Source organism: Puma concolor, chromosome C1 (genome assembly GCF_028749965.1).
Source record: "Puma concolor isolate L17-30 chromosome C1, mPumCon1.1.hap2, whole genome shotgun sequence".
Classification (NCBI taxonomy): Eukaryota; Metazoa; Chordata; class Mammalia; order Carnivora; family Felidae; genus Puma; species Puma concolor.
The window spans coordinates 27,791,890-27,808,127 of record NC_141674.1 but is presented as its reverse complement, the minus strand read 5'-3'; the positions used below and the strand labels follow the sequence as shown (position 1 = coordinate 27,808,127).

Genomic DNA, 16,238 nt, shown 5'->3' with positions numbered 1-16,238 from the left:
TTCAGTCCACGCAGGGCACAGGCACGATGTACCCTCCTCACCCCGTGGTTGGCAATCCGGTGAGAGAGACTGCCCTCTGCATCCTCCTACAGGGGTCCTGTTCTTGGGTCCTACTTGGGAAGCAACCTATGAAGAAGTCAGGCTTTGAAACCAGGGACATCTGGCTTGTCTCGCCCACTGCCTGGGCCACTTTGAGTGACCAAAGGACAAAATCATGCTCACTTTGCCCTTCCTGGATGAACCAGCTGTGCAGACAATTGGAAGAACTGGAGGAATCTGCCTGACATCTCGGCAGCCTTGTGTTCCTAGCTCCTGGCAGAGCCGATAAAGAGGCACCAAGCTTGAGAAGGTCAAGGGTGGGGTGAAGTGGACAGAATCCAGGGCACAGGAGAGATTTAGGAACCAGTGGTAGGATTTACCAACAATTTTATTGCTGGGAGTTCTGCTGGAAGCTGTTAATAAGCTCCATGACAGTCAAGGGCCAGGTATGTATCTAGATCAGCTAGATGCAAGTGCTGGTTTCCCTGATCCATGTAAACTTACTGCCCAGGGGCTCTGTCCAAAGACATGCTCTCTGGCAAACTGGCTAAATCCCAACAAGGGGAAATGACGCTACTGCTGATCACTTCTGCCCCCCACCCAACCCCATGTGTTAGATAATAAAGGAAAATGCCACAAATGCCCTTCCAAGATCAAAGCTGTCCAGATCCCTCCCGTGTGCCCAAGGAGCCGGGCTTGCCCAACGCTCTGCAGTGAGCTGGAAACCGAGCATCATGGAGGCACCAGCCCTCCACACTCACTGTCCAATGACCTCCCCCAGAGACCCCGCCCCAGAGGTATGCTCCACCCACACTGCAGGATGACGGAGGCAGCGACCTATGCTGCAGTAAGCCTCTGGGTTTCCAATCTGAGCTGTAGTTGGTCCTGCTGGACACAGTGGAGCCCCAGCAGCTGTGGCCCTCACAGACTCTTCTGGAAGAGCCGGTGCAGGCTCTGGGCCAGGACGTCTGTCTCTTCGTAGCCCTCACAGCTTTGCTGCCAGCTCTCTGGCACCTGTTCCATCCCATAGTAGGCACCAGCAATGGCCCCGGCCATGGTGGCAATGGTGTCTGTGTCCCCCCCCAGTGAGATGGAGTAGATAAGAGTCCTTTGGAGACTGTTGAAGCCAGAGGGAATCTCAGGGTCAGGCTCCATGCAGCGCAGGAAGCAGTAGATGGCGGTGGGCACAGATTCAAAGGCAGCAATGCCATTCCCTGTAGGGAAGCCAACGTATGGGGACACAGCACTCACCCACTCTCTATGTCCCCAGGCTTCTTCTGGCCACTCACCCCAAGCCAATACTCTCAGCTTCAAGTTGGGCCATAATTCAGACCACGGGTTCTAGAATTAGACTACCCAGGTTCAAATCCTGGCTCTCTCTCCTATTAGCCATGGGATCAGAAAAGTTCCTTAATGGCTAAGATTCCTGTTTTTGGGATTCGACATCTAGGGCAGAGAGGGAATGAAGTCAGAGACTTTCACAGGGCTAGTGTGGGGGTGAAATGGGCCACAGGTAAAGTCTTCTGCAAGGTGCCCAGAACACAGGACAAGTGCCATGTAAATAAGCATCAGTTATCAACACCAACTGTCCAGACCAGCAGCCACCTGCCATTTTGGGGACATTTATCTGTAAGGCTGAAGGTGCTACAACCCTAGAGGAGCCATAGAGCAAGAAGGTGCTGTGCTTACAACCCTGCACAGGGACTGCACAGAGCTGGCTCTGCTGTCACAGCAGCCCCAGGCAAAAACACAAAAGCAGGCATGCCTCCAGGTTCCCGTCCTGTCCCCATGCCCAGGCCTAGCCCAGAGGGTGACGGCTGTGTGTGTGTGTGTGGGGGGGGGGGGGGGGGGGGGGAGTCTACCCACCTAGCTCAGACACCACCTCCTCTCTGGTCACTGAGTCCTGCTCTAGAAGGGCTCCAATCTTCTTCAGTCGGCTGGAGTAGGGACGCTCCTCCATGCCCAACCTGTGGGTCAGGGGTGAGATTTCAGGGAGGCCGGAGCCAGCACGGTAGAGATGGAAGGCAGGGGAAGGGGTGTGGGAGGGCGAGGCGGGAGTGATCAGGCTGACACCCAACACAGACGTCCTGACAAGAAGTGGGAGAGGGCTAGAAGTGAGTTGCTTTTTTAATTCCCTGGTACCCTAAGGGCCTCAAAGCAGAGTCAAGGCAAATGGGCTCTTCCCATCCCTCCTAAGAGTCTGCAATTCAAGAAGGGAGGTTTCAGGGGCACCTGGGTTAAGCATCCTTTTTTTTTTTAATGTTTATTTAGAAAGACTGAGAGAGAGAAGGTGGAGGAAGGGCAGAGACAGAGAGAGAGAGAGAGAGAGAGAGAGAGAGAGAGAGAGAGAGAGGATCAAAGTGGGCTCTGCACTGACAGCAGTGAGCTCAATGTGGGGCTCAAACTCATGAACCTTAAGGTTATGACCTGAGCTGAAGTGGGATGCTTAACTGAACCACCCAGCGCCCCCTCGCCTTTTTTTTTTAAATATGTGAGGTTTTTTTTTTTCTCTCAATGTTTATTTATTTTTAGAGAGAGAGAGAGAGCAAGAGAGCATGAGCAGGGAGGGGCAGAGACAGAGGGAGAGAGAGAATCCCAAGCAGGCCCCACGATATCAGCACAGAGCCCAACGTGGGGCTCAATCTCAAAAACCGTGAGGTCAGGACCTGAGCCAAAATTAAGAGTTGGATGCTTAATAGACTGAGACACCCAGGCGCCCCAGCACCTAACTCTTAATTTTGGCTCAGGTCATGATCTCACGATTCATGAGATCAAGCCCTGTGTTGGGCTCTGCACTGACAGCTCAGAACCTTCTTGGGATTCTCTCTTTCTCTTCTGCTCACACACACGAGTGCACTCTCTCTCAAAATAAATAAATTAACTTAAAATTGTGGCCAGGCCAGAGGACCCCGCAATGCATGCATACCCATAAGCATCCTTCCAGCCTGTCTCCATCCCACATACTCACTCCCTGGCATCCGAGACAGACTGGGCGTCACTCTCCAGCTCTTCCATGTGGCCCAGGAGTTGTTGGAGGAAATGCTCACTGGATGACTCCCCCTGCAAAGCCAGGTGCACGGCCAGGGCCTGCAGGATGGCGCCATTGTAACCCAGGGAGGAGGCGTGTGTCAGTTGGGCTGAGAGCCGGGCAAACTAGGGCAGAGGCAGCAGAGGCAAAAGACTTGCTGTCACAGAACCCAACCTGCAGAGAAGAGGGAGGGAGGGGAAAGCCCAGCAACCAGCCCACCTGGATTACCTTCTGCACGTCCTGGACACTGCTATAGGCCAGCGAGATGCCGGCCACCCGCATGGCACCCCCATTGCCATAGGAGCCTTTCCCATTAAACTGGGCCCGGGCAGGCTCAAAGACATCACGGCACTTGGGGCTCAGGAGCTTCTTGAAGACAGTGACTACTCCAGCACCATAACCCCGATCAGGGTCTTTCTTGTACTCCTGAGCAAATCTAGGGGAGAGAACGGAGACAGGATTAGGGTTGAAAAGATGCCTGTCAGGGCTGGGAGAGAACGCTGGCTGCTGGGAAAAGAAGATGGCTTAGGGACCAAAGGAGCCTGTCCCAGCAGGGCTGTCACCTCTGGCTTGGGAAGCCACAGCATTACTGTGTCCCGCTGAGGGTGGGGGTCCCAGCATGCACCGATATCATCACTCTGGCCAAGAAGCGCAGTTATTGGCCAAGAAGCGCAGTTATTCTGCCCACCTGCTTTGCCTCACCCCAGGCCCATCCCCCTCACCTGTGAGCCATGTCCACCTCGTCGAAGGCCTCCTTGGCCAGCAGGGACTGCACCAGGGCCCTGGCCATGGCTGTGTCGTCTGTGTAGTACAATGCTTCTGCAGGGACAGGGTGGGAGTGGGGGTGAGATCACACTGCAGGGCTTGAAGGTGGTGGCTTTGGCCTCCTGCCCCCCTCCTTTATTTAAAAAAAAAATTTTTTTTTAATGTTTGTTTATTTTTGAGACAGAGAGAGACAGAGCGTGAGCATAGTAGAGGCAGAGAGAGAGGGAGACACAGAATCTGAAACAGGCTCCAGGCTCTGAGCTGTCAGCACAGAGCCCGATGTGGGGTCGAACCCATGAACTGTGAGATCATGACGTGAGCTGAAGTCTGACACTTAACTGAGCCACCCAGGCGCCATTGTTTTTTTAAAGTAACCTCTACATCCAATGTGGGGCTGAAACTCATGACCCTAAGATCAAGAGTCACATGCTCTACTGATTGAGCCAGGCGCCCCTGACCTCCCACTTTTATTTGCCAGTTCTAGAATGCCTTAAGTCAGTCTCTCACTCCCAGCCAGTTTCCTGGGCTACAGGCCTTGGGATTTTTAGCAATTCTTTATTCTGAGTCAGTTATGACCTGCTGACTTCCGAAGGAAAATCTGTTCCCTTCTGCCTGCCCTGACTGTAGCTCTCCTGCACCACCACCCCCACCCTCCAACCCAGCGTATATGTGCAGCAGAAAATTCTTCCTAAAAGCAGACTATCACTTTCCTCAACTCACTCTCCTGCTCCTAACGGCTGTCTGTTGCTTTCAGGATCAGGCCAAATTCACTGCCCTGGCATCTGAAGCCCTTCGTTGTAGGCCCCTTCCCTCGTCTCTCTTACATCCCACTGCTCCCTGAAACTTGGAGCCTGGGTCGACCCTCCCTCCACCTGCCCCACTTCTCCTTCTTGGTGCCCGGGAATACGGTTCTGGCACTTCTGACTCAGCAACACTGGTTATATGATGTCTCAAGTGGGCTGTGAGCCAGCAAGACTGGGACTTGGTTTTACTACAGGAGGAGAGGGCTACAGAGAAGGAAGCATTCTCCCTGTGAGCCCCCAGCCCCACTCCACTCTGTGTATTGCAAGCCCCCCCACCCCTTTCTCCCTTTCACTCTTAAGGAGGCTCCCATCCTGGCTTCACAAGGAAGAGGAGTCAACAGCCCTCTTAGCCACAGCCACACTCTTTTGTTACCCCTTGACCAAGTGAGTCCCTCTTCTAGTCCATCCAGCCCAGCCCCTTAGGGGACGTGTTCTTCCTCTTCTCTCCTGTCCCCTCAACCCCTCCCTGTGTGGTAGAGCAACAGCCATTCTCCCTTTGTGTGGTTCCTGCGCCCAGCCTGTCCCCAGGGAGCCACTTCTCTACCATCTTCAGCCCATGTGGTTAGGGCATAAGGTTCACATCACCAACAGCCTCCTCAAATAGCACACCCTACTACTCCTTTGTTCAGGGATGGATAGATGGCCAAGCCAGGCCGAGGAGACGCAATCTGGGATTTCTGCTGGGGCTGCTGCAGACAGACTTCCTCTGCTGGAACTGCTGAGGTCACCCCACGGGGAGGGTCTGCCAGAGCGAGTGAAGCCAACCCGGAAGAATGTGGATCTGAATAAGGAGAGGAGCTGGGTCTTGATGTGACTTGAGCCCCTGGATTTCAGCGCCGCACGAAACCAGACCTACCTCTGGACTTCTCAGTTATGTCACCCAATGAATTCTCTTTCTGCTTAGGTCGTCCTGAGTTTTCTGCTACTTGTATCCAAAAGGTCCTAAAACACCTGCTAACCTAAAATGTTGTCCCTTCATCTTAACATCAAACCAAAGATGAAATCAGAAACCATCTCTCCATCTTATCTTTGCCTCAACCATGGCTCCTGGCTCTCTTTCCCATCATACTAAACCATACCCTTTTTCCTCTTTCTACTTCCTCCTAAATCCATTGAAATCTAACTTCCAGGTTTCAACATTCTACTGAAAATGCTTTTTTCTTTTTAACGTTTATTTTTTATTTTTCAGTGAGAGAGGGAAAGAGAACAAGCAGGGGTGGGGCAGAGAAAGAGGGAGACAGAATTCAAAGCAGGCTCCAGAATCTGAGCTGTCTGCACAGAGCCCCATGTGGGCCTCAAATCCACAAACCCCGAAATCAGATGCTTAACTGACTGATCCACCCAGGCTCCCCATCGACTGAAAATGCTTTTCGCAACCAGACTTGAACCTCTCTGTAGCATGACACCACTGACTAGTGTCCTCATTTTGAAATTCTCTTGGGTAGTGTCGATACCCATGCCCCCCTGCCTCATTTCCTATCAAACCATTTCGTTCTCTAGCTCCTTTTGCTCCTTCAGCGTTCTGAGTATGGCCCCTTTTTCTTACTGTTCTACATGCTCTCCAAGAATCATCCTCCGCTTGACCTCAGACATGATGCTGGTCAGAAATCTGGATGAGGGAGGACCTGGCTGCACAAGGAGAGCAGTGGAGGGGAGACAGGCTTTATACATACAGCACTGCAAAAGCCTGGGCTAGAACGAGCTGGGGTGAGAGGAGACGAGTGCAGAAGGCCAAGGGTGGTAGAAAGTGAAACTGGAGAGTCGGGGGAGGGCCGGCCAGGTAGGTCACGTTAAAGAGTTTGTTTCTATTCTGAGGGTAAGGGAAAATCACTGCAGTGCTTCCTGCGGTGGAGGCCCCCGTAACATCTGTTTCCGCGAAGGGTTCTCCCTGATGTGTGGAGAATGTGATTCGGGAGAACTGGGTAGAAGGAGCAAAAACGGCAGCGGCGTATACACTGGAGCAGGCGCAATGCAGAAGAATGACACCGGGGTTTCAGGATTGCGCGGCTGATTGGATGGTGTTGCCAGGCCGCGAGCTGGGGCGAGACGTGCGAAGCCGGGGCTCGAATTCCGACGCGCTGAGTCCGAGCTGCCTGCGGCTCATCCAGACCCGGCCCCCGCAGCCCCGGGCGGCCTTACCTCCTATGCCAGTCCCTCCCGCCCCGAGGCCCCCGCGGACCCCCGGCCTCCGCGTCCTCACGTGCACCCGGCCCCGCCCACCTGTCCGCGCGCTCCCCGGCGAGCCCGGGTCCGGCTCCAGGCTCTGGACGTGACGCAGGACTGACGTCAGGGTGACGGTATCGTGCGCCTCGTAGAAGGAGCCCACGCAGTCCCCGAGCAGCGCGCCGGCTAGGCAGCCTCGGAAGCGAGAGAGGGAGCGGGCCGCCCCAGCGCCCGCGCAGCCCGCCGCCGTCATCGCCGCCGCCGCCGCCACCGCCATCCGCGCGGAGCAGTCGCCACTTCCGGTACGGCCGGCGCGCGCCCCAGAGCAACGCTTCCCGCCAGCCCCACAGTGCCGCCCAGCGGCCCGGAGCCTCGGCGTCTCTCCGCGCCCACAGCGCCGCCCAGCGGCCCAGAGACGCAGCTCCGGCGTCCGGCATCACTGGTTTGGGCCTGGCCTCCGCTTTTAGCTCCATAATCCCGTAAACGTCACAGACGGGCGGGACGGCCACTAAAGGGTCCCTGAGGGGAGGGCCCTGAGCCAGACCAGCGGACCACAGCAGCCCTTGAGGCCACTGTCTCCACCCCTCACCTCCCCACCCCGCTCCCGTAGCCTGCTTTTAGGAAGCCTCGCTCTGGGCCCCAGCAATCCCAGCCCTCCCCAGGGCTGTCCCAGCTCCTGGCTCCATCAGGCCTGCCCCTCCACCTCACCCCCACCCCACCCCGGGCCTCTCCTGGGCATCAGGAGGGCAGGCAAGGGTCCAGCTGGAGCAAAGCTGGTGAGCGGTCACGCTGCTAGAGCCCAGGGGATGCTGGCCTAGTCCAGAGAGGACTTCCCTGAGGAGGGAGGAGGGAAGGAATCAGATTGAGAACAAGGAGCTGGGGGGGGGGGGGGGGACGGGATGATGTTCCTCAGCTTTGCTCTTCCACACACAGGAGGGCCAGGGAGCCTCTCACTCCCTGCTGGCTGCAGCACCAGAAAACCATCTGGACTGAGAACCACCACGTTTATTAGATTCATTCTCTCCACGCCCCCCCCCCCCTTCCATCTCCCATCTGACCCTCCCCTCATCCCTCAGCCACCTAACACTACACCAGCTCCAGCTGGCAGCTTTTGAGTGGACTCAGGGTGCGGTTTGTGGTACGGCTGAAGGTGTCCACCTCCGGCACAAACTTCTCAGCAGGCACAGTCAGCTTCCGACGGGTGTCCATGCACTTGGTGTCCAACAGCATAGAGTTGGCTTTGCAGGCGATGTCAGCCTGCAGCCGGGCCAGGTGCTTGTAGAGAGCATCCAGAGCATCCCTAGGGAGGAGGCACAAACAACCCCTCACTCCTGCATGATCCTGGGAGGCCGGGGCAGAGCTCTCTGGCCTTCAGTCAGGAAGACATTGAGGAAGCCAGAAGGCAGCAAAAGGCCCCGTGGGTGGGCGGTGTCTCCCTCCCCCTGCTGCCCACTCCCCAAACTTACTGTGCTTGTGCCAGCTTCTGCTTCAGGGCAGCAATGGTTGCCTCTAATTGGTGAACCTCGTCAGTGAGGCCATGCTGTGCCTAGAGGCAGGGGAGTGGGTTGCGAGGCCCAGATCAGTGTACTCTCCTTGAGTTTGGGTACTGCCCTCCACCAGCACCCCTGCTCCGCCAGAAACATGTGCTGGGGGGTGATCCTGAGGAAGCCTTAGCAGGGACCCCGTGCCCCACTGGGGAGCCCTCGCACCTGGTCCCGGCAGAGTTCCACATTGGGACGGTAAGTTCTGGACTCCAGTCGGGTATGGCAGAGCTTCAGGTTCTGTAGCTTTCTGCGCAGATCCTCCTCTAGGTGCCGGATGTCCTCCTGCAGCTCGGCGATCTCCTCCAAGGTCTGCAGGGACAGAGTGACCGGTCTCCACCAGCTGAACCCACCATGGTGCACCCTGTCCAGGGCTTCCTGTGGGCTCTCATCCCACAGCAGGACATCCGGGCCCCAGGGACTCAACAGAGAAGGCTCACATTCTTCTCCTGCCACCTGAGCTCACTGTATACTTTCTCCATCTCCCGCAGCCGCTTCCTGAAGGCAAATTCTGTTGCAACCCTCTGGGCTTCAAGTTCATTGTTGGTCTGAAGGACAGGGGAGGCAGGGCAAGGGGAGGGCATAAGCTCATGGCCGTTGAGGAAGTGGCTCAGGTGAGGTGATGGCATGCCACATGGCCAACAGGAACAATTAGCCCACCAACTAGCTGTGGGAGAACAGGGTGTGGGGAGTGGCCAGGCACCTCGGCAATAGTTAGGGCGATGGCCTCCCTCAGCTCTGCCGCTCCTTTCATCTCAGCCTCTGCCCGGTCCTTGTTGAACTGGCTGAAGTCATCCCACTGCTGCAGGCTGGAGGAGCTGTGGGTGGCAGGAGACACTGGGGTCATAAGAGTATGGCCTGTGAGGTGGGGAGGAGAAACTGGGTGAAACACTTCTTACCCATTGGGAACACGCGTGGGATTAACCTTCAGAGAGATGTTTGGGGACTTGAGGTTGAGAGAGAGGCAGCCTCTGTCAATGTCCAATGTCTCCATTTTGTCCCGATGGTCAGAGTTGAGCTGCTGTCGGATTTCCTGCAGGAGGCTGGGGAAGGGCCAGATTCGATCAGGAACCATCCCCCCAAGGTCCCAGAACATAGGCCCCATTGTACTGAAGGGACATGAGGGCTGGGCCAGCTGGGCTGACAGTGGAGCTGCTGCAGCAGAGACATAGACCAGCACAGCTGGAGGGGCTCTCTACGGACAAAATGGTGACACCCACATGCTTGCACACACTCACGGGGACACATGTATGTAGCTACACCCACTGAGGCTCACACACCCACTGAGGCTCACAAGAAGGTACTTGGGGGTGGTGGAAAATAGACTTCATCTCTCATGCTCCCAATTAGTTGGCAATGGCTGCCTAAAGCCGGGTCACGGGAAGCATTCTGAGACCGTGTCTCAGGTCTAAAACACTCTAAGGAGTGCTAAAATCAGCAAGTGGTTTCTGCTGGGGGCACAGCAGGGGCAGGAGGCAGCCTGAGAGCCAGTTGCTCACTACCCACAATACATGTTTCACACGTAAGACACACAGCCTTCAAGTGCAGGGGAACATGGGAATGATACAGCTCCCTTACCAGAGCTTCTGGAAGGCCTGGCTAATCTTTTGTTGCAAGGCCTTCTTGGTGGCATCAATGACCTCCACCTCTTTGTGCAGCTCTTCCTCCACAGGATCCTTCACCACATCAATGTCACGCCGACTGTCCCGCAGGGTCAGGCACTCAATTGCCACATCCAGAGGCAGGTTCTTGGCCTGCAGGTTTTGCTCTGTTGATTCTTTCATCTAGAAGGGAGAGGGCACAGGACGCTAGTGGGGCCATCCACTGGGAAGCAGCACTCATCCCCACTTTAGCAGAGGGGCCAGTGGGTGACTCAGATGGACATGCTGCCCAATACTCCCATAACTTTGGGTGCATGGATCCCAAAGTGAGGAGGGTGGGGAGGTCTTTGCAGCAGGGTCCCTGGCTCCCTGCCTGTGTTAGGGCATCAATCTCAGCATCTAAATCTGTCAGACACTTGTCCAGCGTCTCCTTCCAACGGTTGACCGTATCAATCCTCTCTGCCAGTCGAGTCCTATTGTCATGTTCATCCCAAATGGTCTGGAAGAGACAAAGATAAAGAGGGTGTGGGATTGGGGCTCTCCCCATTGCCCATCCAACTAGGCTCTGGCCTCCAACCTGGTTGTTGGTCTCATTGCGGAGGACCCGGGCCTCTTGGCGGATCTGGTGCGAAGCATCTCGCTGCCGCTCAGCATTGGTGGACAACAGGCGGCTGTTGGTGTGCCAGTCCGGCAACTGGAAGCGTTGACTGGGCTTGACGCTTAGTGTGGCCATGGTGCTGGGACTGAAGGGTCAGAACACCCCAGGCCTGTTCCAATCACCCACCTCTGCTGGAGAGGGAAAATGAGGCTGCAGGAGACCACTCAGGGGATCCTGTTCTGGATCAAAAGCCCAAAGAACATGTTTCTGTCCTTATTGTGCCAGCCCCCTTCCTGCAGGAACCCTGCTTGGGAACAGCCTTGACTCTACTAGCTTTGTGGGAGGTATTCACCAAGTCTCCTCCCACCCATCCATCCATACACAGGCACAAACTCCTGGACCCTGCAGGTCCTGGAAAATGGTGAAAGGGGACAATGGAATCCTTCAGGGGGTGTGTGTGTGTGTGTGTGTGTGTGTGTGTGTGTGTGTGTGTTGCCAGATGCTTAGTGGGGCTGGTTGGAGGGAGGGCCGTTAGCAGGAAAAATAGCCCTTAATCTATTCCACCCCTACTTCCAGCAACCAAGTCGTGTGGAACTTTCTTTTGTTTTTTCGCCCCAGCTTTGGGCCAGGACCCTGAGGCTCTAAGAGGAGAAGCCCTGTTCTCCATCCAAGGAGAGGACGACTTAGTTTTGCAGGGAACACAGGTTGGCATTAGGGAGTTGGGGCGGGCCGGGGGGGGGGGGGGTGGCTCCCTCCCCATAAGGTCGTCCCACCTCCAACCTCCGCCTTTTGTGGGAGGAGGAAGGGAGGGTGTGTGAGGGCTCGGATTGGGAGGAGCTGGGGTCTGTCTAGGTCCCAGCCCAGCCCTCCCCCCCCCCCCCCCCCAGTATGTTCATCTTTGGTTTGAATTAATACCCAGGAGCAGGCATCGAGAAAGGAGGAGGCGGGGGACAGGGAGGGAACTAGGCTTGGGTGAGAGCCCCCCCCTACCCGCCCCGCTACTAGTCCTCTCACCTCCAGCCCTGTTCGCACTTCCGCCTCGCGTCCCTAGCGCCTCTGTTCCGCGCCCCCGGTTGCTAGGCACCCGCCCTCCGCGCTCGCCTTACCTACACTGGCTGTTAGGTTGGCCGCCGCGGGGCGGCTCCGAGGGGCGGGAGGCTCGAGAAGTAGGACAGCGGGGCCGCAGGGCTGGGGCGGCCGGCGGGCGTCAGGGGTGGGGGGTCGAGAGGAGGTTTTACACGTTAAACATTTATATTTTGATAAAAGTTATGCATCTACATGGTAAAAGTATATACCTATTTTATATATGTCTACAGTATGTGTGTGTGTATACACACACACACACACACACACACACACATACATATACATACATACACAAACACACAGTACATAAAAAAAAAGTAATCTCCAGCTCAGGCTCAATCCCCGTCAGGTACCTTCCAGAAATATATATATATTCAATATTATTGACCCACATTCATTTGGTCCTGTCTTGCCCAAGAAGTGCATCCATCTGCTTGATGGCAGAGATGGAATGATGCTTGTATTTGGAGAGGCCGCATCCATGGGGAGGTAACTGGGGTGTTAGAAGCAAAGCTCAAAATCCAGCCATTTTTTTCTTGTTTTAGGTCTTTTAGTTCCAGTATAGTTAACATACAGTGTTCTATTAATTTCAAGTGTACAATATAGTGATTCAATAATTCTAGAGGGGTGCCTGGTTGGCTCAGTAGGTTAAGTGCCTAACTCTTGATTTCAGCTCAAACCAAATCTGGTTTGTTTCTGGGTTCAAGCCCTACATCAGGTTCTGCACTGACAGTGCAGAGCCTGCTTGGGATTCTTTCTCCCTCTCTCTCTCTGTCCCTCCCCCACTTGCTCTCTATCTCTCAAAATAATAATAATAACAAAAACGAAATTCTATACATTACAAAAATCCAACCTTTTTTTTTTTAATGTTTATTTTTATTTTTGAGAGAGAGAGGGAGCATGTGTGTGAGTGGGGGCGGGGGGAGAGACAGAGAGACAAGGATAGAAGGTCTGAAGCAGGCTCCACGCTGACACCAGAGACCGGCATGCAGGGTTTGAACGCACCAACCATAAGATCATGACCTGAGCCAAAGTCTATTGCTTCATCGACTGAGCCACACAGGTACGTCCAAAATCCAACCATTTTTTTAAAAAGAGAAGGGAAAAAATTCAACCATGCCAGTACTGTTCTAGGCCTTGGGAAATGTTGACATTTAATGTTGATAACTAATAGGGGAGGTAGGCACTATCCCCGTTTTCAGAGGCAACTGGAGACTGGCACTGCAAAAGACAGGGATGGAAACTCAGGTTCACCTTCTCCCTGTTACAACTCTACACTGCCTCTAGTGGTGGCTCTGGAACTCGAGAGGGAGGCAAGGATGCTCTCTCTCCCCCATAGGCTGGCCTGGTCCTCTTCTGAGGACTGTGCTGAATGATCCTAGGAGGTGGATGCTATTACCATGTTTGTCTTACAGGCGAGAAAACTGAGGCACAGAGAAGTGAGGAACGTGCCCAGGGTCACATAACATAGTGGTAAAGCCTGGATTCAAACCCAGGCAATCTGCCCCAGAGGCCAAGTTCAGGTTTGATGTTTTTATTTTGAGAGAGAGTGTGTAAGCAGAGGAGGTGCAGAGATGGGGGGGGCGGGGAACAGAGGATCTGAAGCAGGCTCCATGCTGACAGTAGCAAGCCTGATCCTGCGCTCAAACTCAGGTACTGCGAGGTCACAACCTGAGCCAAAGTCAGATGCTCAACTGACTGAGCCACCCTCAATTATCAAACCTGAGCTGGGGCACCAAGCTCAGGTTTGACAGATGAGGGAAAGAGAGAAGTCCCAGAAGAGTCCTCAGTTTTAACACCCCAGTGATTGGTGGGATGGTGTGATAAATACCTCCACAGAGGAAAGAGGGGAGAACCAAGGGAGCTTGGTAGGTAAGGGGAAGATGAGGTCGGCTTTTCGGAAGTTTGGGGTGCTTGTGGTGGATCCAGGCGCTGCCTGGCAGGCAGTTAGAAATGTGAGTCTGGAGTGCTCCAGGAAGACTGAGGCTAGAACATTTCCCAAACTTCCTGACCATGGAATATATATTTTTTTCCCCACAGAGTATTTTCTAAACTCTAATATATAGCTCACAAACCAGACATGCATGGGACTTTGTGATATTGCTCTTTTACTAGGGTTAAAGAAGACAGGGAAATAAAGGTCTTGGAAAAATTAATTGCTGGAAGAAATGAAGAAATTTTAGTTTATGTTTTGAAACATTTTATAACCGAAAGCAGTAAACAAATATGGCAGAATGGTGGTGGCTTTGGCATGTATCTCTGACTATGATGGTGGCCTTGGTGTTCATGACTCATGAGGTTCCTGCACATCCTGGCCAAAGGAAGAAGGTATAAGCAGAAAAGGTCAGGCAGCTGATGGATTGGACCAAGAAAAATGGAGTGTTAAGAATGAGTGATGCCATGTTCTATCATTTTGGAAATTTTTTAACTTTTATTCATTTTTGAGAGAGAGAGACACAGCGTGAGAGAGAGAGAGAGAGAGAGAGAGAGAGAGAGATTGAGAGGGAGACACAGAATCCAAAGCAGGCTCCAGGCTCTGAGCTGCTAGCACAGAGCCCAACTTGGGGCTCGAACTCACAGACTGTGAGATAATGACCTGAGCCAAAGTCAGACACTTAACCAACTGAGCCACCCAGCCGCCATCATTTTGTACTAGAAATACCAAAACCCACTGTTATTGTGATGTTTACCATTGCAGTTTAGATTATGTGTAATAAGCAAAACTGCTGAAGAATTTCAGATCTTGGCACAGTCCTGGCAGCACTCCAGTGCATTCAACAGAAAGGTTTTTTGTTTTGTTTTGTTTTGTTTTGTTTTTGTGATGATGGATTATGATGAAAGCCCTGAGGCCTTCCAGATGCCCCAGCTGATGTCATTTCTAAGTGTCTACTTTTCTGCTAAGAAGAAATTTACGTCAGATGACATTTACCATTTGGAGGGAAGGGGTATCCCAGCTGAGCAAATGGCTGCCTGGGTTGCCGAGAGAACTAAGAAAGGCCAACATCAGAGTCAGGAAGCCCACAAATTATCACGACTCCTCCAAGCAGGGGCTATTTTTGGCTCTTTTGGGGGGAATTGTACATTTATTGAAATGAAATAGGGAATTTATTTTTAACAAAATCTTGTGGGCAGCTTTAAGCTCTGTGTTTTGTGATCGTGATGATATCTAGTCTCAGGTGGACACATATAAACAGAGCCCCATATGCTCAAAGGGATCCTCGTACAGGTCTTATACATTTTATCCATGCAGTGGGTTACTCTCAGTTTCTGGCAGAAATATGCATCAGTTCCCTATTTAATATGTGCATTACCCTGGGAATGCTGCTCTTAGATAAAGCAGCCACATCACGTATGAATATTATGAAGAGGAAGAAAATGAGCTTGACTGGCACATGTCTAGTTGTGGTGTTCCTCAATTGGCTGCTATTTCTCTTCAAAGTTAAAGAACCTAAGTATCCATTCAGCATTCTCATGGGTTTTAAAGGATACTAGAGATACAATGAAGGAAGACATTATTTTTAATGTGAAAAAAAAAAAAAAAAACAAACCATGAAGCAGAAGACTGTTAACTTGTAACTTTTTTTTTAAAAGTGATTTGAGATTTAGCCACAGGAGACATGAAGTGGCTTGGCAACAACAAGCCATTTTCTCTCAAAATCTGTGAAGTACTATAATATGTATATTCTCTGTACTCAATTTTCTCCTTCCAGTAAATGTCAGAGACTACCTAATTTAGTGAATTCCAATGATTCAAATCCTCAGAGAGTACAACTTCTACCAAATCAGAACAATGTTCTAAAGTACTTTAATTGGGGTGCCTGGCTGGCTCAGTTGGTTAAGCATCCGACCTGGCTCAGGTCATGATCTCATGGTTCCTGACTTTGAACCCCGCATCCAGCTCTCTGCTGTTAGCACAGAACCTGCTTTGGATCCTCTGTCCCCATCTCTTTCTGCCCACCCCCTCCTGCTACTCTTGTGAGCATGCACTCTCTCTCTCAAAAATAAACTTTGAATAAAAGAATTAATGGTCAGCTGAGCTTCTTTAAAAAAAAAAATGTTTATTTCTTTTGAGAGAGAGAGCATGAGTGGGGAGGATCAGAGAGAGAGAGAGAGACAGAGAGAGAGAGAGAGAGAGAGAGACAGAGACAGAGAATCCTAACCAGGTTCTCCACTGCCAGCACAGAGCCTGACATGGGGCTCGAACTCACCAAACTTTGAGATCATGACCTGAACTGAAATCAAGAGTCGGACATTTAACCGACTGAGCCACCCAGGCGCCCCTGGGTGATCTTATTCTAATACGAAAAATAGCATCTCGGGGTCCCTGGGTGGCTCAGTTGGTTAAGTGTCTGACTCCTGGTTTCAGCTCAGGTCATGGTCTCACAGTTTGTGGGATCAAGCCCATGTCAGGCTCTGTGCTGTCAGCTTGGGATTCTCTCTCTCCCTCTGCCCTCTTCTGCTCACGCTCTCTCTCAAAATATACATAAGCTTGAAAAAAATCTTGATAAGGTACCCTTATAGCTACTGAATGTAACTATATTGCCTGCACAACCATTTCGTGTGTTGTCTTCCAAAGTGCAAGTATCTTTCTGCGGCAGGCGCTTCCAATGCCTA

At 52.7% G+C, this 16,238-nt stretch overlaps 2 protein-coding genes, 1 long non-coding RNA gene and 1 pseudogene across 4 annotated transcripts; 2 read left to right on the top strand and 2 right to left on the bottom strand.

Annotated features, from left to right (window-relative positions):
* Window positions 1–409: 409 nt before the first annotated feature.
* ADPRS (ADP-ribosylserine hydrolase) lies at window positions 410–7,105 on the bottom strand. Its single transcript, XM_086716465.1, has 6 exons — window positions 6,856–7,105; window positions 3,790–3,886; window positions 3,296–3,503; window positions 3,008–3,192; window positions 1,906–2,006; window positions 410–1,253 (listed from the first exon to the last, which is right to left on the bottom strand). The coding sequence occupies exons 1-6, from the start codon at window positions 7,073–7,075 to the stop codon at window positions 961–963; spliced, it is 1,104 nt and encodes a 367-aa protein (XP_086572591.1). The 5' UTR covers window positions 7,076–7,105; the 3' UTR covers window positions 410–960.
* Window positions 6,989–10,800, top strand: LOC147577916 (uncharacterized). Of its 2 annotated transcripts, none has more exons than XR_015254608.1 (2): window positions 6,989–7,100; window positions 7,732–10,800. It is a non-coding gene; the product is annotated as an uncharacterized LOC147577916 (long non-coding RNA). The 2 variants fall into 2 exon arrangements; XR_015254609.1 differs by lacking the exon at window positions 6,989–7,100 and adding an exon at window positions 7,289–7,574.
* On the bottom strand, window positions 7,824–11,594 carry TEKT2 (tektin 2). Its single transcript, XM_025912350.2, has 10 exons — window positions 11,553–11,594; window positions 10,518–10,777; window positions 10,314–10,439; window positions 9,918–10,123; window positions 9,239–9,382; window positions 9,043–9,157; window positions 8,780–8,887; window positions 8,508–8,651; window positions 8,265–8,344; window positions 7,824–8,098 (listed from the first exon to the last, which is right to left on the bottom strand). Exons 2-10 carry the CDS (start codon window positions 10,671–10,673, stop codon window positions 7,885–7,887), a joined length of 1,293 nt encoding a protein of 430 aa, XP_025768135.1. The 5' UTR covers window positions 10,674–10,777; window positions 11,553–11,594; the 3' UTR covers window positions 7,824–7,884.
* On the top strand, window positions 11,038–15,116 carry LOC147577915 (dolichyl-diphosphooligosaccharide--protein glycosyltransferase subunit MAGT1-like; annotated as a pseudogene).
* Window positions 15,117–16,238: the final 1,122 nt, after the last annotated feature.

Bases quoted from the DNA above. Each gene is read 5' to 3' on its own strand.
- ADPRS (XM_086716465.1), bottom strand. From the start codon at position 7,075: ATGGCGGTGGCGGCGGCGGCGGCGATGACGGCGGCGGGCTGCGCGGGC. The intron at 3,193-3,295 runs GTAATCCAGGTG...CCTCTGCCCTAG, and splicing joins GTGTCCAGGACGTGCAGAAG to TTTGCCCGGCTCTCAGCCCA. The intron at 1,254-1,905 runs GTGGGTAGACTC...GCTTCCCTACAG, and splicing joins GGAGGTGGTGTCTGAGCTAG to GGAATGGCATTGCTGCCTTT.
- TEKT2 (XM_025912350.2), bottom strand. From the start codon at position 10,673: ATGGCCACACTAAGCGTCAAGCCCAGTCAACGCTTCCAGTTGCCGGAC. The intron at 10,124-10,313 runs GCAGGGAGCCAG...TCTCCCTTCTAG, and splicing joins AGATTGATGCCCTAACACAG to ATGAAAGAATCAACAGAGCA. The intron at 8,888-9,042 runs GTGCCTGGCCAC...CCTGTCCTTCAG, and splicing joins TCGCCCTAACTATTGCCGAG to ACCAACAATGAACTTGAAGC.